Source organism: Dendrobium catenatum, unplaced genomic scaffold, assembly GCF_001605985.2.
Source record: "Dendrobium catenatum unplaced genomic scaffold, ASM160598v2 fragScaff_scaffold_1232, whole genome shotgun sequence".
Taxonomy (NCBI): Eukaryota; Viridiplantae; Streptophyta; class Magnoliopsida; order Asparagales; family Orchidaceae; genus Dendrobium; species Dendrobium catenatum.
In genome coordinates, this window is record NW_021319694.1 from 1,042,504 (window position 1) to 1,065,509 (window position 23,006).

At 33.3% G+C, this 23,006-nt stretch overlaps 1 protein-coding gene across 1 annotated transcript in view; it reads right to left on the minus strand.

Moving 5' to 3' along the window:
- Positions 1–5,900: 5,900 nt before the first annotated feature.
- LOC110113719 (protein IQ-DOMAIN 31) overlaps positions 5,901–23,006 on the minus strand; it is a 38,009-nt gene continuing 20,903 nt past the window's right edge. Inside the window, exons 3-5 of the mRNA XM_028699295.1 lie at positions 21,104–21,160; positions 19,867–20,893; positions 5,901–6,247 (exon numbers count right to left, since the gene is read on the minus strand). Coding sequence (XP_028555128.1) covers positions 6,210–6,247; positions 19,867–20,893; positions 21,104–21,160 — 1,122 coding nt within the window. The 3' untranslated portion in view covers positions 5,901–6,209. The remainder of the gene's footprint in view (positions 6,248–19,866; positions 20,894–21,103; positions 21,161–23,006) is intronic.

Sequence of the window (23,006 nt, forward strand, 5' to 3'; positions counted from 1 at the left end):
GTGGTTTAATTATCACTCCCGTGCTGGACGCCAAGAGAAAACCTCGATTAAGGATATTATACATTATTCTTTTCCAAATTGGGATAATTAGCCGAGGGTATAGACTAGGAAGTCCTATTCCAAAAGGAAGAAAGGTCCGAAGGGCTGAATCAACATGCGTGGCTCATACCAGCATCCGGGAGGCTCTAGGGCACTAAAGAGACAACTGAAATAAAATAAAATATCCATATGACATCTCAATCACATGCGTAAACATGTGAGAAGAAGGATGTAATAAATACTAACCTGGTATCTCGGACCGCATTCCTTCGACAAACACAGTGGGGGCTTGCGCCCGTGGGAAACTTGGCCCCGCAATCTACTTTACCCCACTCGATCTCTCGTATCGGGTGGGGGAAACCCGTGACTAGGTCGTGTATATTGCTACCCATCGGGGATGTGTTGGTGAAAGCCTCTATCCCCAATGGTTAGTCGTATGCACGATCCAATCTGCCCTTCCATCGACCCATTCGTGTCGAGTGTAGAGGCCTACGATCGTTTTGTCCAACGGGATAGTGCGGCCGTACCCTCTGCGTTCGTACCCCACGAGCGGTGCTCTTTCGGAGGTCCACAGCAGCATCATAGCACTCACATGCATAGTGCCAAAGCACTTCATTGAATTCAAAAATTCAAAATATTATATTTTAAAATACTTTTCATTTTTTATTTGTCACAGGCTCCCCACCTTAAAAAATATAGTCTTCAACATTTCTATATCAGTCCAAGAGAGAAAACACAAACTCAAAATAAAATTTCAAGATCAAATAAGTGAATTGGTATGCAAGAAATAGTAAATCAAAGATCATGTTAAATTTAAATAAAATTTACCTCAAAATTCTAAAACAATACAAAAATTATACTAGTTGTATCCTCACACACTTGTGGACCCCCTTTCACTAGTTCCAACTATATACGTTCATTATGTGCATATTTTTGTCCATGTCTAGGCAATGGACATTATGTTATTTGGTATCCATAATCACCATATCTAAAATATTGTCTTATTGCCTTATAGTAGGGTCCCACATGTCTCCTTCCATACCAAATATATTACAGAGTGGTAGGTACTTTAACAATCATGCATATCATTTTCTTACTACTTTAACATAATTTCCTATAGCTTTAACCAAATTGTCTCATTAATCTATCAATCACCATCTGAGTAATCATATCGGCAAACCTCTTCATATTCCTCGAAGTCACTAAATATACTTTAGTGTCGGGTTAAGATTTATTTACTTTTCCTGTTGGGTCCAATTGCTTTATCAATATAAAAATCTTAAATTCAAAATGAATATTTCAAAACATAAATACAAAACAAATTATTTAAAAAAATATATAAACACATTTAAATACTATAATCATTAATACAACATTGATTACAAGTAAATTCTTCTACTACCATTCCTTTGATACCACTTTGTCATGCCCTGAGATCTAAAGGGGAAGAATATATTTTTATTTCACTTTTCATTCCTTTATTTCTTTCTTAATTCTGAATACCATCTAATGGTCATTTATAACCAGATTAATTTAATATCCAAGGCTGATTAATTGCATTACAAGAATATAAACATCAAAAAATATAACTCACATTGTTATACTCAATTTATATTTTAAATCCAGAGTCCTATAATAATATAAACAATAGTCTTCATAGGCTACAAAACAATATACGTAAATTTGATGAATTGAAATAAAACTAAACTAGCAGTGCAAAAAAGAAAACTATGAATGTTATTCAGTGCCTCAAGCCATAGGGTTCTTACTTTTCTGTAAACATGTAAAATTCATATAATGAGCATAAAAGCTCAGCAAAACAATTAAAATCTAACAACTGAAATTAATGTAAGGCAAAAGAGAAATAGTATGTTGTAACTCATATAAGAGAATATATGAATCAATATGTTTTATCTATACCAATTACCTATGTCAATCAATCAATCAATTTTATTCAGTTATATCATTCAATAATTCCCGTCGGTCTATCAATTATACAATTATATAGTTGTACAAGTCTCCATATTCAATAATAGTAAATAGTATTAGTAATCAATATATCATTAATTATTAATCAATAATCAATAGATGTATTTAGTAATTAGTATAAAATACGTAGATGAAAATATCATTCTCCTACACTTATGGCTCCCAATCGGTCGCCCTTTATCACTCTCAACTAGGGCACTGCATATAACTCCCCTTCAATCACAAGGATCAATTGCCCCGACTCCTTATAACTCTCAATCAGTCTCTAACTCCTTATGACTCTTAATCAATGTATACGTGAATCTTAAAGGTATCATATGGGATTATCCTATCATATATATCAAATATTAATAAGTATATCATTTTTTATAAGAGCAGTATCAATACAGTACATCATTTTAATCAGATCAGTATCACATTTAAGTACATATCAGTCATATCAATCATATCAACACATATTACATCTTAGTATTAGCATATCAAATCACAATATATCACTTCCAACCCATTTTTAGTATAAACTTTCTCTACTCATTTAAGAGATATATTCATATATGCTTCTAACAGATAAAAATACAATAAAATTATATTAAATTGTTTAAAATGATCAAATTTATAACATATCAAAGGTTACATTATAAAAACTTACAAAATAAAAAATTTATATATTTTTATCTGATTTAGGAGTGATACAATTCATAGAAATCAAATTTATCAAAAATAGATGTAAGATGATAGTTACAATGCTTAAAATAATTTTTGTTAAAAGAATAATGGATAAATGACCTTGATAGACTTCCTCTTTCCTCTCTCTCTCTCTCTCTCTCTCTCTCTCTCTCTCTCTCTCTCTCTCCTTCTTCTCCCTTCTCATCATCTTCTTCAATTTCTTCCCATACAAGGCAACTAGAGTGAAGAAGTGAGGGAGGCGGTGGCAAAGATATTTATAAGAAAAAAAAATACTATTAGTGACCTAGTGCCGCAACGTAGCATGCAGAATAAAAAATATTATAGGAACAAAGACTCAAATGCCACAGCGACAGTTTTTGGTGTTGTAACGCTCACAACAACTAAGCACACCGGTGCATTTAAAAATATGAAAACTTATAAAATCACAAGATAATGCATTTTTATCAAATTTAAGAGAGATAAAATATGTAGAAATCAAAATCATCAAAAATAGAAGTAAGAGAAAAATAACTTACAATGCTTAGAAAACAATTTTTAAAAGGAACGACAGACGAAAAAGCCTTGATGGACTTCCTCTTTCCTCTCTCTCTCTCCACTCTTCATCTCCCTTCTCTTCTTTTTCTTCTTCGCTTTCTTCCCGAGCAAGGAAAAGAGAGTGAGGAGGTAGTGGCAGAGATTTTTCTAATAATATATAGGAGGATATTTAAGGTCCCAGCTAAGATCAATTAGGTATTTAATGGTTTAAGGAGACACTAGGATCCCAATGTGCATACAACCTAGGTACTAGAGTTGCATTAAGAATATGAAAAATAAAGATTGACATCTATTATAAATTCCTTTGACCTATAATATACAAAGTTATAGATCTAATTCTCGTCCTTTAGAGACCTAATAGGCAATATCTAAAAATTTTACTCGTGAGGAAAACTCATCTTTATTAGGCTTGTAAAAAGACAAGCTTTAGCTAGAATTGTAAAACGATAAGCTAAGATTTCATCCAATAAAATCTAAAATCTCTTAATTTACTTTCCTAATTAGGTTGCACTGAAGTAATTATTCACAACAAAGTACATGATAAGTCAGTTGGTTAATATCTAAGGAAATATTAACCATTAAAAAAACATATACAAATTGGATTCGCAAAATGGCGAGTAGGGCTGCTTACAAAAACTAGAATCTCTACACTCTCAATTCCCTAATTAGGTTGAACTAAAGAGTTTAAGAAATAATTATGACTATAGAACCTTGCTAATTCTACAGTGGGCCATCATAACATTTCAATTATAGTGCAATATCTAAGAATTAATTACCCGTGAAAAAAAACATCCTAACCTGACTAAACAAAAGATGAGGAATGTCTAGGTCACCTAAAATTTTATTATCCCTAGGTTGTTGTCCATTTAAATTAAATCAGGCTAGAAGATTTAGGCCATATAAGCAGATTAATATTTTCTTTTTTTTACTTTTTGAATTTTTTGGTAGAGCCAAGGTTGAACAAAGATATACATAATGACCAAAAAACACTCCAGGGTCAAAAGTGCAAGCTAATAAGCTTTCAAAAACAATCTAAACCGAGGAGAAATACAGAGTTCGATCGTATACTAAGCACTACCCGATGAATACCACTTGTATCATGACACGCCATCTCAATTCTCTTTTTTTTAGGAAATGCAAATTGCATTAAAAATGGAAGAAAAAATTATTACAATCTAAAAAAGAAAAAAAAAAAAAACTAAAAAACTTCCATTTCCAAACAAAGGGAAAGGAGGTTTGCTGGATAATATCTCAATAGGCAACAGTAAATGCCTCCAATACACCTTCAGCTTTGTAGTCTCACCAAATTCAATAAAGAATCTTACACCTATAGAATCAACACAACCAGCACAACCATTAGCCAAATCAATCCGACGGAGAAGCGCCATCAAGAAAACCTCCGCCGAAATTGACTTCAAATCGGTCAATACACCAAAATCTTCTTCAGACAAAAGCAAATCAGATATTAACACAATAGAAAATCCACACCAAGAGTAAACAATAGCCCCACCTGGCCGAAGGATAACATCTGCCGGACAAAGCTCTCCTTATAAATCACCTTCTTCGCTAAAATCCCACCAAGTAACTCCGTCGGCCATACCAGGCCAATGGAGAACCAACAATCGCCAAAGATCCTCCAAAATCACCAAGATCACCTTCTCCGCCAAGATCGCCATCTCCGTCAAGATCGCCTTCTCCTTACCGCCAAGATCGCCATCTGAATTCTCAAAAAAATGTTACCCGCTGCTAAATAATCGTGACACCTGGAAGAAGTTTATAAGGCCTAGTTTGATTGGACGTTTTTAGTGCTTTTTACTTTTTAAAATCATAAATTTATTATTTAGTTCCTCAAATCACATACTCAATAACACCATTTTTTCCATTTTCTGTTATTTTAAAAAAGCTTTTTCTATGTGCTTCTCCGTTAGAAAATTCCTTTTTCTAAGCCGATATTTCTTAAAACTACATTTTACAAAAGTACCGAATAACCAAACGAAGCCTAAATGACGCCATAAAAAACACTTCATTTTCGAGGTTTTATGAGTCAAAACCAAATAAAATTTACTTAAAACCATTTTTAAGACGACAAGGTTAAGAAATCCTCTAGAAAAAAACCCAGGACAGGTTTTAAAAATTTAAGCATAGATGTATATATGCAAATTCTCGTAGACCCTTTATCATTTGGACTGACATCAGAGGACACTTTCATGAATAAACATCCTCGAAGTGGGCTGATTCTACATTAGGTTTCAACTCATAACACCATTATACATCTGATGTGCATGATTTAAGAATATTAGAATGTTACTCATCCAATAAAAAGAGAAAGAAGATAGCCAAGAAACATAAAGTGAGTGATACAACAACAACAACAACAACAATATCAAGCCTTTGTCCCACTATGTGGGATCAACTACGTGAATCATTTTTCACCATTGTGTAAAAAATCATGATTATTCGACAAGTTTTACGCTGACTATCGACAACCTAACGCAACCCTCCACTTTTCTCATCCAGGACTTGGGATCTGACAGCGACAGTGTTATAAAGTGAGTGATAATGAAAAAAATAAGTGAATATACCATCATAATCCCTTTCCTCCCGTCCATTGATTACATAACAAAATCTAATATTATGTGACCTACCAAGTATTTAATCCCAAGATGACCATCTTTAAGCTGAAACTGTCTCAGAAGTCTAAGAAAACAGAATTGGTGCAAATCCCAGTTGTCTTGTTAGAAGAAATAAAGACCATAAAAACAAGTTTACAGAATAAAATGAAATGAAAATGTTGGTAAAAGCATCAGGCACACCACACAAGTCAGCAAACAAACTGCTAATAAATTTTTACTGATTACACCACGTACAGATTTACATGATAACCAAACGACCAACAAATGAAATTTATGTCATCCATCAGAACCATTTGCTTCGAGTGAAGTAACGCATTTCAAACAAAACTATCGTCTCCATTCAATTTGAGCCACCTTCTCTGCAGCTTATACAAGAAACATAATTAGCGAAAAAAATATGCTGCTGAAATTAGTCTGTGATCTACAAGGCAATGGGTTAGGCATATTTACTAATATTTATTACAAAAACATATTGTGGTTCACTCTACATTGTTAATACAGGTACTCGGAACTTCCAGTATATGATTGTGCATATGTTCTTGAGTAAAATTATGACTTGATAAGTTAAACACCCCTTCGTTACCAAGGGAGAATAAAAATACTAAGAAAAATAAATAGTTTAGCGTAAAAGTCATGTTAAACGAAGATATAGGCTGTATTATAAGCCAACACGAGCTGAAGAATTTCTCACAACGACGATTCTGGAGGGGGCATACAAGACATGACAAGATGGAAAGTAAAAGAAAAGATACTATATTCAAAAAGAAAAAAATCTGAATAAAAATTTATTTTGCATCATCACCAAATAAAGTGAGCAAATAAAAGTAATTCCCTGATAAAGTGCATGACACCAAATTTTGATTGGGGGTCAACAAAAAATAAAATCAAATTTTTTTGTCAATGAAGATTGTTTTGGGTAGTGTAGCAATATTCATGATAGAAAGATGGTTGAAAATTGCAGCGGTGGAAACAAAAGATTAATATTCGTTTTAGTCAACCTCAAGGGAAAAATCAACAGTGTGGTTTTGGTGGTTGCCGTGCATGAAGAAATGGCAGTCGCAATCCAACAATAATAACGGGACTGTATTCGTATTAAATGAGATGAAATGAGAGGCCTTATGCTGAATCGTTAGAAGTTGGAATAAATAAGTTTGAATTCAAATAACGGTAATGGCATATTCCATATGGAAGTTTTTTATAGGAAAAAAATAATACGAAGGGTGAGCGAATATAAAAACAACAACAACATCAAGCCTTTATCCTACTACATGTGGTCAGCTTCATGAATTCTTTTTCTCCATTGTGTCATGTTAAGAGTCAAATTCTCGTTTAAATATAATAAAGAAAAGAAATTTTTAATATTCTCTATCTAAGTCTTTTTAGGTCTACCTCTATCTATCTTAACATAAGCCAAATCTAATACATCTACTTTCCTAACTGGGTCATCGAAAGGCCGATGTTTTATGTGCCCAAAACATGTAAGGTGGATCTCTCTAATCTTATCTTTCACTGAGCGAATATAAATAAAAAAATTTAAATGTAAATCTTTTGTTGTTTTCAAGGATAGTTAAGTGCATAAGCAGAAATTTCATTTGGGTGAGGATTCAATTTCAAAACCTTAGCAACAGCTTCCAAATAGCTAGCACCTACTTTTAAAACTAAACTTAATGCTATATTTTATGAGGTATGTAAAGTATCACCTACAGAATACAAGGACATTCTATGCCCACAACCACCTGGGTATGGTAAACCAAGTCACTCATATGTGTTTGAATTTAAAACTTAGCGTGATTTATTGCCTCGATGGAGTAATCATGAAACAATTAGGAGGGTTGAAATGGAAAACTTTATACCCAGATATTTAATTAAACCAGCATTGAACTTTGGTTGACTAGGTTGGCCACAAAACCCTAAAATCCTAAACCCAATAAAACTGAATTTTCCTTAAACCTCAATATGGCCTAATCAAACCAAGCCATGCATATCAAGAATATGATTTGGAGTGCATTGAACCAAATCCCAAGCCCTGGTCTACCCTAGTTGACCAAGTCAACTTAGGTTGACCAAATTGCCCTTTTACCCCTTTAAACCACATTAAATGCATTAAAATATAAAAAAATTAATAAATCATCAAAATTTCAATAAATCATTAACCGACTGAATTAAATCAGATAACAATAGTAAAAGAAATAACCAACACTCTGTCAATTAAGTTTTTTAGGCTTGATTACCTCGGGCTGCCGGGCTACATGTCCTAAAGAGACCTTAGTCATCTTGCCCATAGTGACAATGTCACGAATGAATTTGACATAATGCAAACATTAAAATTATAAATTTAATAAATTAGCAATCAATCAAAATAAATTATTTTAAAAAATTAATAATAAAATATTTAGACATTACAACTTCTATACCCTTTTGCTTGATTCCCTTCAGGAAGACAAAGGTAAATTGGATTGAGAAGTTTTAAGGACCAAAATACTTAATTAAAATGAATGACTCTATGTTATCCATCTACCCCAATTTTGGGACCGATAACATTACAAATATGAGCCTAACTTTCTGATCAATCGATTTTGGCACATAGAAGTTGTTGAGCGCTATGTTCTATAAAATCTAAAATTAACAATTACAACAATTAAAATCCTTTTTAAAAGAAATGATATAAAGGCAAATATAAAAGTAATGATGTAAATATTTTAGATTTTTGTATAACTAGATTGAGTTGTACAATGTCAAGAGTTGTAAAAGATTAAAAAAAATTATTTATATATGTATATAGGTTCCAAAATAAAATGATTATTTTCTTTTGAAAATCATTATTTTTTGAAATAGAAGATCCAGCATCCAGAAGATTGAAGACCAGAATAAACAATCATATTCAAATCCATACTTATATAAGAGTAAAAATTCAATCTTGTTGTTGGTGGAGCTTGTCCACCTTTTCTTTATAGCAGACCTTGTGTTGTACTATGAAATTATAATGAATAAAGATTCTTTTATTTACACTGTGATTCATGCATCATTTCATTGTAAAATCATATACATATTGTAAAGTCCTAATTATAAAGTTTTCTAAACTATAATTTTTTTTTATTTCAAGGATATAGACTATCTAATCTTACATTCATGTAACAATTAATTGTGCTTAAGAGCAACTCGCTCTAGGCAAGTATAAGCCCAAATTGTATACACCCCTCAATCGCTGCATATTAATTTCCTATTTTATACTTTTAAAATTCAAAATCTAAAATCTAAATCTAAATCTTAAATACAACTATAGAATTTACAATCTAAAGTCTATGCATTGAAATCTTAATAGCCCAAACATTTCTTTAAATATATATGAATTTGAAAATTTTAGTCTTTATTTTAATCGAGAACATTCTCGTAGGAGATATAATTAACTATATGGACTTGCCCTTATAAAGAATATAGAACCGAGTAATAAAATAAACCCTACTTTAATTTCTTTATGAGATGAGGGAATAATCTATAGAGGCATACTTAGCTTTAAACATTGGTTTAATTTTATAATCAAAAAAGATAAATGAATATTCTTTTTTAGCCTAAAATGAATTGAATATTTCTTATGCAGTTTTGATTATAAAAATATCTTATATTCATTGTTTGTCTCAGTATAATGTGCCAACTCGATGTACGCAACATGGTCAGCAACATCAGACCTTTCAAATATGTGGACTAGGTTTAAAGAGATGAGATGCAAGTGATCTTTGTGAAGAATAAAAATGGCATGAAGTCCCAAATATACCTCTTCAACTCTTACTCATAGGATTAAAATGATTACAAGAAAGAAAACAATTAGAAGAAATAGAAATATAATATATGATATAATAAGTACATTTTTACCCAAATATGTGGACTAGGTTTAAAGATATACACATGGCCCTCTACCTTTGTGATATGGCTTGGGATAATCCATTACAAGTTCTTTGGGCGAGCCGTCATGACTGAGTGCTTTGGGCGAGTCATCATGAATGAGCACTTTGAGCAAGTCTATATACTCAAGCCTCCTAGATCCCTTAATATAATTGAAATGTCTCCTAGACATGTATGGTTATAAGCGAAGGACAAATCATGATTCCAAAAACCATAACTATGGGCTTACTGGTGCACGCCTTGTAATAACCCGTATTTTGACCGAGATAAATAATTTTTTTCTGGAGTCAAAATAACTCCAAATCTCAAACCGCCTTTACCATAGTGTTGTTATTATAGTATTTTACTTACACGGTTTTTTTTGTAATTCTTGGGCACCGAAAAAAATCCTTAAAGAATAGGTATCTATCGGTATAAGTGAGAATTTTAAAATCGTTAGGTGTCCTATTTGCAAACTGATTTTACCGATATTTTTTAAATAAAATGATTTATTTTAAGGATGTTTTTCTATATTTTTTGAAGCTTTAAAATAATTTATTTGAATTTTATACTAAAGAATAGATTAAATAATATTCGTAAATACTCGTCTTGTTGTAAGGAACTTTTACTTTATTCTTGATAACAAAGATTTTGTATTTTTGGTATTTGTCTAATCAAATTTGTGTTTTTGCTAACAAAAAACATGAATAAATTTGTATTGATAAAATTTTCACCATGCAATTTTTTGTATGTTATAGAGATTAAGATTATAAACATTTTGAGTATTTGTTTAAGATTTTTAAAAAGGATGATTTTAAAAATACAGCGATTTTTGTGAACTTAAATATTTATTTTGATGTCTAAAAAATAGCGATTTAGTTCAACTAAAACTTCAGAATGTTATTTTATGCAGTATTTGGTAATCTGGTTAAATTCTAAAAATATGAATTTTTGTACAAAATGATTTTTGTTATCTACCATTATGACATTTTGATATTTTCTGAATTATGCTCAATTATGATTTTTGCCTACTAAAATATTTATTTTGATGTCTAAAAATAGTGGTTTAGTTCAACTAAAACTTCATAATGTTATTTTATGCAGTATTTAGTAACCTGGTTAAATTCTAAAAAAGTGAATTTTAGCTCAAAATAATTTTATTGTCTACCGTTATGACATTTTGACATTTTCTGAATTATGCTCAATTACATTTTATTTGTTGTAATGCATTGAAAATGAATGTGCATATATGATTGAGATTAATGTTATAATATTGTGATAATAATGTGTATAAAAGAAAAGTAAATACTGGTTGACACGTTGGTTGGAAACTGATTGATATGTACAAGATAGTAGGCCGACAGACTTTCCTTTAAATACAGTGATTTGGTGTTATCCTCTACAAATTCACGTGATAGTGATTAAAAGTTACAAGGAGATGATTACTGTGCCGACAGACAAAGAGTGACGATTCTGTTTACTGATCTAACAGTTTAATAATACTAATACAATACTGAAAAATATTGTAATAGCCAGGACTTCTTACTTGTTTAGTGTGACTACTACAATGCATGTTCTTGATGTATTTTTTTTATTATTATACGAATTTATTGTTATTGCACAGATTTACTTTTATTGCATTATTCTACTACTCCTGCCACTAAATTATTATTGTTATCGATTTAGATGCTGATATTATTTAATACCATTGTTTTCCTATACTTATACTAAGTATGTCATATATTAAGCACGTGATATAGAATATCTGAATAGTATGGGTACACTCTTATATGATTTTATTGCATTGACATGATTTTAATAATCTTTATCGATGTTTTGATTTAATACTTTATACGATTTCTATATTAATTGATATTATGGATACGACAATTGCATTATAGATTTGACAGTCATAGTGGTTTTCTACTTTATTGGCTTCCGCACTATAATATTTTATTGTTTATAGATTCTACTACTATTGCATGTGAATTTAATCATTTTTGCACTAATTCAATGATTACATGAATGTAATTGCTATGATATGACTGTTGATAAACATATTGCTTATTTGTTGTGCTTTAAATTCAATTGTAGGTTTTAGTGACCTGCTGAATTTTTTAAGCTCATTATATGTGGTTAAATAATTTCAAGTCATGATATGGGAGCAGGAGTGTGAGGCTGGTCAAGATTCTTCAGATTCTATTTCTTTTTTTTTTCTCTTTTGTACACAGGACATAATAATTATAATATGATTATATAAATCTGGAGTATTATATATGAATTTTCAGAATGAATTTTAATGTGTATATTGATGTTTTAAATTATATAATTTGTTTTGTTGTTTATTACTAATAGATGATACTAGATAACTTTGGTTGTTTATTAAAAGATTAAAAAAAATATTTTTTTTCAAACTAGATTCTAGGACATCATAATTGGTATCAGAGCATAGTTGTTAGAAAAATTGATTATTATCATAACTGTAGGATTTGATTAAGAGTTGGGTAGAATGGAAAGTTTCAGGGGCATTATTTTGCATACATAGTTTCATATTTGTATTATTTAGATCATACTAAAATGTATATGTGAAAAGTTGAATGTATCATCCAGAGTCAAATGTACCAAATGAGCAATATAGTGTAGCTCTAGTGCCATCAAAAAGTATGATGCAGTTGGCTACTGTTATAGCAGAGGTAATGGGGGATGCACAAAGCCAATTAGGTGCAAAGAAGAAGATGGATACAAGCACTTACAGACACTCTATAAGCTGAATTCTTCGTTGTTCAAAGGAGTTGTAGGATCTCAGGCTGCAAAAGATTGGTTAATAAGGACAGAAAAAAATTTTACAGCATATAGTGTCTGGAGAGCTAGAAGGTACCATTAATTGTGTTCATGTTTGAAGGAGAGGAAGAGAGACTGTGAATTGGACAGCAGAGACAGATTTCAAGGGAAGACAAATGCTAATATCACTTGGGATGAGTTCACTACAGTATTCAAGATGTGTTTTGTACCTACGCAGCCCGACGACAGATGCAGGAAACTTTCATTATACTAGAGTAAGGATGCAAGAAAGTAATTCAATATGAGGCCGAGTTTATCGCTCTTGCTAAGTATGCTCCTCATTTGATCCCCACTTTGAAGAAAAGTGCTATAAGTTTATGCAATGATTGAACATGGCACTCAGACATTTGATAGTACCTTTACGGATTCAGGAGTTTTCTGAGTTAGCGGAGCTGGCCAGATTGATAGAGATTGATTTAATAACACAAACATCCAGATATGAGGTGGGCTCATGATATGATATTAATAGAAAGAGGAGCAGGGATGAACCAAGTAGAGAGAGAGATAGTGACAAGAAAAGCAAGTATAGTGATTCGAGAGGATATGCATCAGTATCATCTACTGGCAGCTTGAATAATTGAATGACATAATATGTCATGCCTAATTAAATGACATGTGATTGAATGAACTGCTTGATTGTATGATTTTTTATGAGTTTAGATTTAATTTTAATTTGATTTGAGTTTTGATTGGACAAATTTAGTTTATATTAAGTTTATGCCTGAATCCTTAAAGAAAATGTCGAGGATGATATTTTCTTAAGGTAGGTAGATCGTAATAACTAGGGCTGTCAATATTTGACACGACACGAAAACCCGACCCGGACCCGACCTGAAAATTTAGGGTTCTGGTCAACCCGAACCCTAACCGGGTCTGGTTCGGGTTCGAGTTTTCGACCCGTTTGAAAAATCGGGTCGAGTTCGGGTTGACCCGGAAACCCGAAAATGACCCGGAATGACCCGTTGTCCACCCTGACCGGGGCTGACCGAAGCGGCCCGCGCGGAGTCCGAGCTTGACCGCGCGTATCTTCGCTTCGCGAGTCCCGCCCTGACCGTGCGTCAGCCCGCTACTGCCGCAACCCGCTTGCCCATTGGAACTGCCTGCTGCGCCGCTGCCGCCGGCCCGCCGTGTCGCTTCCGCTGCCCGCCGCACAGTTTAGCATCGGTGAAAATCCACAAGGAATTGGTACAAATCGGTACAAATGAGGATTTTGGGATCGTTAGCTGTCCGATTTGCAAACTAGTTTCACTAATTTTTTTAATAAAATGATTTATTTTAAGAATTTTTTTTGTAATTTTTAAGCCCTAAAATAATTTATTTAAATTTTATGCTAAAAAATTGATTAAATTATATTATTATATTATTATTATATTATTATTTTTGAAAATATCTTAAAGCATTATTAAAATCTTTTTAAATCTCTATTATCCTCCTCATTCAGCCAAATCATAAAAATGATAAATTGTTTGAGATTTAGAGAAAATTTAGATTTGGAGGTCGTGGAGCGATTTACGTCAATTGGGCCCATTGGGATATTTGCTCGTCTCGATATAAGAAACTTTTACCTTATTTCCGATTTCAAAGATTTTGGTTGTTTTTAGTATTTTTCTGATCAAATTTATGTTTCCGTTACCAAAAAAACATAAATAATTTTGTATTGGTAAAACTTAATAACGTAGCTATTTGTATGTTATAAATATTGAGATTATGAATATTTTGAGTATTTATTTAAAATTTTCACCGGGTGATTTGAAAACACAGCGATTCTTGCCTACTCGAATATTTATTTTAATTACTAAAATAATGATTTAGTTCAACTAAAGATTCAGAATGTTATTCTAAAAATGTGAATTTTGTTTAATATGATTTTTGTTGCCTACTGTTATAACATTTTGACATTTTTTTAATTATGATTAATTATATTTTATTTGTTGTAATGCATTGAAAAATAGATGTTGATTTATGATTGAGATTACTGTTATAGTACTGTGATAATAATATGTAAAAGATAAGTAAAGACTAGTTAACTGGTTGACCCGTTGGTTGGAGACTGATTGACATGTACTGAATGTTGGATTCACAGGTTTTTCTTTAAATAATGTGGTTTGGTGCAAGGTTTAAAATTGCGTAAATAAGCTTGGAGGCGTTTTTAGTCCGTGAGGTGAGACGTAAGCCTCAAGGCGGTGTGAGGCGTAAGCCTCACGGATGAAGAATTACGTAAATGCTAATTTAAGTATTCTAGCAGGTAAATAACATTAAGAATTTATGATATAATAAAAACATCTAAATAAGAAGTGAACTTAATGAAAAATAATAAAATAGAGGCAATATATGCATCTCAAAGCATAATTCAAAGTACAAAACTACAAATTGAAGTTTATCAAAACTCCCAAAGTACAAATAAGAAAGAACATCTAAAATTCAATCATGTCTCATCACTAAATGAATCTTCAATGGAAGCATCTTCATCTCCAATTTTATCAATGAATATCAAATATTCATCATCTTCAATCGTACCCACATTTCTCTTCCTTATTAAATAAAAATGATTAGTGTGCTATTAATTGCATATATTTTAAATGTAATAGCACATAAAAAATTGTGAAATATATTTGTTTGTTATGCTATGCTGCAGTATTAGTGGATGTGTGTGATGTGGTACTAGTGGTGTGTGATGTGGTACTAGTGGATGTGTCTTCTTAATCTGCTTTTGCCCCTCAAGACATCCAGACTTAGATCCTCTAGCTGTAAGTCTGATAATGACAAATCTGTCTCATCATCTATGAACCACTCATTATCAGACGTCACATCATCACACACCAAAGGTCATCATCTTTCAACCCCTTGTTCCTCAACCTCTCATCTCTTAATCTCTTATTGTGCATAATATACACAAGGAAGTACATTTTGAGTATTCAAAGTCGATTTTTTCTCTTCCTTTGCACTTGATTATATGTGCTGCAGTTTTGCTCACACCTAGAGGAAGAACAAGTGATGCCCAAAACTTTAACTGCAAAACTCTGTAACTCAGGAGTGGAATCACCAAATTAGATCCACCATTCAATTATTTTCAAAAAGACAAATGATAATCAGAACATATTAAAGTGTTATACATGTACGGTTACTTTGCAAAAATAAGCTAACTTGGAAAGTGTTTGGCAAAAGTAGATATTGCTGCTTGCAGACCAAAAAATCCCTCCCTATTCTGAAATAGAACAAGTTGTAAATCTGTAAGCTCCCTGTCGGACTGGTCCGATAGCAGCCGCTCCATGCAATGGTACAAGCCTAGCTTCACCTTTAGATTTCAGGATTTCCTCTCTGAATACTGAAATTAAGGATTGAGATAATATGTCGCTGCATTTTGATGACGATTTAACTAGATCTCCCACCAAGGATTGATGATATCCCAAATCTCTTTATAACTGGCCTCCTCTCCTCCCAATTTATATGCAATCAACTCCTTTGCCTCATCCATTGCATTATATATAAAACTCATGGTTGGTTTCTTCTCGGCATCCACTAATCATAGCACTTGTACTAAGGGTCTTGTACTCAATATGACATAAGTCACACTTGCCCAAAATTTATCATTCAGAATCAGCCTTCATATTTCCTTCCACTCGGGTTTCTTGCCCCACGCACAATTAAGTCATTGTGTCGATGTAAATATGGCTTCAAGAGGTTGTCTAACATCCAACATGCTTTTCAGTGTCAAATAAGACGTGGCAAACCTGTAGGTTAAACTTGCATTAGAAATTGAAAATGCTTATTGAACTTATAAGTGCACTAATGTAATGACTTACCTAGTGCTAGTAGGGTGAATGATTTCCTTCTTCGAGAAGTTTTTCATTAAGGCTAAGACACATGAGTGATTGTAGATGAACTTTGTGATCTTCTTTGCCCTAGAAAGGGCGCTCTTGTATTGAGGTAGATCACCAAGTTCCTCCAATATGAGATCAATACAGTGCACGATGTAGGGGGTTGAATATAGGTGTTTTCTCTTCTCCATCAACATCTAACCAGTTGCTTTGTATGTGCTAGCATTGTCAGTCACCACCTGAACAACCAATTTCTCCCCGATCTCCTTGGCAACCCCATCTAATAAATTGAAAATGAAATCGGCATTTTTTACCTCATCTAAAGCTTCAACTGATAGTAAAAACATCGTGTCTAGGGATTCTTGATAAGGATATTAATTATGATCCTGCTTTTGATGTCAGACCATCCATCTGACATAATGGTAACACTTGTCTCACTCTAAGTCCTTTTAATGATCAATACTCCGCTCTGTTTTCTGCAGCTCCTTCAAAATTCATGTCTGAAACTCGTACATTGAAGGTGCTTTCAACCCTCACCCATACAACCCTACAGATCACAACATATTGAAGTACGTCGGCAATGTCTCTATATTAAATGGAATGGCATTCTCAAAAAAGAATCTGACAATATCCATGCACACCTGTCGTCGACCCTCTCTGGTACCAACCACAGGCATAATTTGTGTTTTCATCTATCCTCTCCTGGATTAATCATATATTGGTCCATTGGACCCCGGGCATCTCTACTGTGTATAGTGGAAGAAGAGTCCTTTCCACTCTCGCTCCCGTAGTAAGCACCATGTTCGACCTTGTCATCAAATTGCTCGTGTTGTTTTGGTCATGGTACTCTTCTTCATGTAAGCAGTAATTTCCTTCATCTTATCTGGCACATTCGTACAAGGTGCTACATTTTTATGTGAGCCGGATAAGCGTTCCTTCATGCGGTAACTCCTCCCTTCACCACTTTATCACAAAAATTACATTTCAAATACACGTATATCTTCTCACTGCCACCTATGTCAACTTGTACAGTGTACTTCCAAGAAGTGTCCCTCCATAATGACATATTTGATTTTTTCTTGCCCTTAACCATATTTCCTAATGCACAAATGCAAAATCAAACCAAAAATCTCAAAAAAATTTAAACCATAGATTTTCTGTAAATTGAAAAATCAAACCTTGAATTTTAAAAGAAAACCTAAAACCGGTAGTAGAGGTGTCATAGAGGGCGGCCGGACACATGCTGCTCACCATCATGAGGTGGCATCGGCAGGAGCGGCAACGGGAAGGTCGGCCGAGGGACGCTAGGGCAGGGTCATGCGGCGCTTGCGACTTGGTACGGTTCGGGTAGACTGAGAGACTGGAGGATAAATGGGGTATTTCATTAGGCACTTAAGTAAGTGGGACCCATTTGCTTGTGGCGTACGCCTAACCAGTTATTGTGCAATTGCGCCTCTGAGGCGCGCCTCAAGTTATATGAGACGTACGCCTCTCCCAGTCCCAAAATTGTTTAAGAAATAAGGTGCCTGGGGGTGAAATTGTGCAGAGGTGCGCCTCTAATTGCGCAATTTTAAACTATGGTTTGGTGTTATCCTCTACTGATTCACGTGATACTGATTAAGAGCTATAAGGAGATGATTACTATGTCAACGGGCAAAGAGTGATGACTCTGTTTACTGAGCCAACGGTTTACTGATGCTGATACAATACTAAAAAACACTGTGATAGCCAAGACTTCTTACTTGTTTAGTATGATTACTGAAATGCATGTTCTTGATACATTTCTCTTATTATTGTACGAATTTATTGTTAGTGCATAGATTTACTTTTATTATATTATTTTACTGCTCCTGCCATAGAATTGTTATTGTTACTGATTTAGATACTAATATTATTTAATATTACTATTTCTTGTACTAATAATAAGCATATGATATATTGAGCGCGTGATATAGAATACCTGAATAGTACAGGTACACTTTTATATGATATTACTGCATTGGCGTGATTTAAATAGTATTTACCGATGTTTTGATTTGATACTTATATGATTTCTATACTGATTGATATTTCGGATATGACGAATGCTTTATAGATTTGACACTCATTCTAATTTTCTATTTTACTGGCTTCTGAACTATAGTACTTTATTGTTTATAGATTATACTACTATTGCATGTGAATTTTATTGTTTCTGCATTAATTCAATGATGATATGAATGTAAATGCTATGATATGACTGTTGATATGCATATTTTTTATTTGTCGTACTTTGAATTCAGTTGTATGTTTTGGTGACCTATTAGGCTTTTTAAGTTCAGTATATCTGGTTAACTGATTTCAGGTTATAGCAGGGGAGTAGGAGTGTAAGGCTGGTCAAATTATTCAGGTTTTGTTTCTTTTTATTTTTCTTTGATACTCAGAACATAATAGTTATGATATGATTGTATAAATCCTGAGTATTGTTTATAATTTTTTAGAATGAATATAGATGTATATATTGATATTTTAAATTATAGAATTTATTTTATTATTTATTACTGATAGATGATATTATATAGCTCTAATTGTTGTTTATTGAATGATTAAAAGAATAATTCTTCTAAATTAGATTCGGGAACATCGCATGCCTCTTGTAACTAGTATTGGGATATCCACGAAAGGAGAATGGCTTTAGCTGAGAAGTACAAATAAGAAAGCCAAGTCCTAATGCGAGTGGCTCTTCAGGTATTTTTTATTAAGATGAGTCATCTCGACACAAGAATGGCTACAGGAAGCACATGTAGAAGGGTGAGTTAAAGCCTAAGAAAGCTATACAAAAGCTACAATGGAAGCGATGAGCATGCATGAGCAAGCTAACCAATTGCATGAGCAAGCAGCACAACAACATGAGCGTGAAGAATACAAGCAGACGCACGACGATTTGAGCCAAGTAAGATGCGCGTGTGAAATTACAAAGGGGAAACCTGAGTGCAAGACAACAAGGAAACCCATGAGTAGCCATGGCGAATAAGCAATAATATGGATGTAAGATTAGTATGCGATTAATTTTTTATTTAATAAAAAATTTCATGTCGAGATGAAAATATAAGTCTTTTAGAACCTATCATGATGAAAGAGAAGTTAACCGGCTCAATAGAAAAATTAAACTGTGTTTTTCCATTCTACTAAAAAGCATGGGATTCAATAAGAGTTTAGAATTCTCCCAGCAAGGCCTCATCATTGGCTTAAACCTTGAAGGATCTGACATAATTAATGGAATAATATAAATTTACTTTTAAGATTATAGTTTTCTTATGTAACAAAAAAAAATCAAGAAATATTAGCATATGCAACCGAAGTATTAAAAACAAAGATTTAATCATTAAATAAAACATGAAAGAGGCATGTATAAATGAATATATATATATATATATATAATAAGCAGAGACAAAGGAATTATATACCGTGTCCATCTCTAGATGACAAAAGTGTCCTATCATTTTTAGCAACACATTTTCCATTAGCATGTGCAAATCTTTGCGTGCGAGGTGATTGCGAACTCAGTTTGCTATTGTTAGAAGATGGTAAAGAATGTCTGCGGGTCACGCCATTTTTCTCAACTGAATCAGAACCAACTTTCAGAGAAGTCTGTGCACGAAGCTTTGCCTTTGCAGATTCAGTGGCTGCCATGTAGCTTGGAAGGGTAGGAGTGGCTTGAATACCATTTTCTTCATATTCTGATTTTGTAGCAAAAGATGCCCTTCTTTTACCGCTTTTCTGGTTTTCATTGTAGGTTTGGTCTTCCTTAGAGGCTAATCCGCCATTCATCAAAATAGGAATATTACCATCCCCGTTAATGCTCTGTAATGGATGCAATTTATCAATACAAGAATCATCACATGGCACAACAATTACACCAACTGGTATGGAGTTTGACTCAGTTTCCAGGTCCACCTGGGTCTCAGATGTCAAAATCAGATCATGTTTTCTCTCTTCCACAGATCCCTCAATACTCTGATATGGAACAAAAGATAGAGTATTTGAAACATTTTTCAGATTAGGGGACAATTTATCACTTTCAACTTCAACATGACCTAATGTCTCTGCCATGGAATTAGAAACCTTTCTTAGACTACGTTTAACCTTTTCAAGCTCACTTTGTGGATTTTCTGTAATTGAATCAACAGTAGAGCTAGAAATTTTTCTCAAAGTACGCTTTGGCTTCTCATGATCCGCAATGACACTGGTGCCAGAGTCAATATTTGATGTAGTATTCCGTCGAACACCACGTTTTGATCTGCCTGACTCTGTTTCCATTGCATAATTGTTCTTCTTTGCCTGCGGTTTAGATCCAGTAATTTTCCTACCCTGCAGTGTTTGTTTCCAGAACAGCGAGGCTGTCCACCGCTCAAGCCAGCTAAAGACAGAATTAGGTTCACATTGAACGTACTGGGTTCGCAGGGGCATTCCAGTAATTGATGAAGAAACAAGCTGAATATTATGAGATAAGAGTAAGTAGAATGCAATAACGTGGACAAAATAATAGCCTTTAAGAGTACATTATTATTTTAAATGGGAAGAAGCAAAGCTCATCAATTCATCATCCCTCCTTCGTAAAAATTGTTAGAAATGCACCTTAGGCGTTGATTAACAGATAAAAAGAATAGAATATGATTTTTTCCGTAACATGTGTGAACTTACCCTGACGACAAAAGCATTTGTAAATAGTTTTTTCTTTGAGTTCAGTTTCTGAACCACCTGGAAAAAAATTAAGAACCAAAGCTGTAAAAACTATTGCAACAAATAATTTCAAAATGATATTTTTAACGGACATATTTTCATTTCAAAGAAAAATTAGGTGAAAATTAAATATATCAAACATTAGCATCCACCAAGTAATCAACAACAGAAATTGAATCATAAACAACAGAACCAACAGAAACGAAACAAATACAGTATGAAAAAGCTAGAAAGGGAAATAAGTAGGCCAGAGCTGGAAATATTCATTGTTCAGAAGGATTTAGCAAAACAAGCACCAGCCCCAGCTCTGAGTATAACTTGATTACCGAGCAGGAATACAAATAAAGACATGACATGAATAATTAAAGCCTTTAATTACTAATGTGTAGGATAGAAAACTTAACTGAGGATGTAATAAATTAAGAGATTGTTTGAGAAAGCGGGGTGGGGGGCTAGATTCTATATTCTTTTTTCGAAGAGCAATGAAAATTCCTTTCAAATCAGTCCATAATTTATCATTATTTTCTTATTTTCAAAGATTTCATAGTGGGATAAAAGCTTGTTGTTGTTGTTGTTGCTGCTGCTTTTTTCAAAGATTAATTAGAGAAAAAGTTAACAAAATAAATAAAAGCATATTTCAAAAAAGATTATGGTACACCCGTGAATACCTGTGCAGGTACCTGTTTGCAAGTATCTTGTAGGTTACGTTCGAGTTAATCACAAGGAGGATCATCCTACTCCCTCAAAGCTATTCATTCGAGGGACTAGCTTAGGAGCTAGAAAGAAGCTTAAAATGTATGATCATTGGTGCATTTACAAAGTGTATTTGCATGATCAACGATATATGTGCATGCCACTTAATGCTCTCGTACAATGCACTCATATGATTAGAGATACAGATACATGTCACTACGTTTATATGTGTTTGTACGTTTTTGATATGTACGCATTATACAATAGGGGACCCATAGGCGACACCTTTTTTGGTGATTTGATGCGTCATGTGCACTTTAACGAGAGGTCATGCAGCCCATGACACATAACAGTGCACAATTTTGTTTATTTTCAAAAATAAATGTTTATGGGGTGTATGACGCATTTAAGGACATACGAGTCTCCTAAATTTTGTTTCCTGCCTGACAAGAAAAAACAATCATGGGTATTTAAGTATCTATTTATAAAGCATAGTATTTCTCCGCTTACTATGAAAAGCAATCACGGGTACTTAATTTCACGCAAACAAATTTTCTCGTCTGCTAAGAAAAGAGATTAGGTGGTTTGACCAAGTATTTCCCTATTTCGGTTGGGTTACATCAAGGATCAGCTTTAAGCCCATATCTTTTTGCTTTAGTCATAAATGTTATCGCTAGACATTCGCAAGAGGATGTACCTTGGTGTATGCTTTTTGCTGATGATATTCTTCTTGTTGATAAGACTAGAGAGGGAGTTGAAGGTAAACTTTAATTATGGAAGTCAACCTTAGAGTCTAAAGGTTTTCGCTTGAGTAGATCTAAAATGGAATATATGAAGTGTAATTTTAGTAGCAATAGACCTAGTGAGAGGATTGTGACTTTGGACGGTCAAGTCATTAATAAGAGTACATGTTTTAGATATTTTGGATCTATTGTTCTGAGTGATTGTGAAATAGATGGGGATGTTATCAACAGAATTCAAGTTGGATGGTAGAAGTAGAGGAATACATCGGGCTTGTTATGTGATTAAAAAGTACCCCTCAAACTCAAGGGAAAATTCTATAAGATAGTGTTGAGGCCTGCAATGCTTTATGGTACGAATGTTGGCCATTAAAAGAGAAGCATAATACTAAGTTAAGTGTGGCAGAGATGAGGATGCTCTGGTGGATGAG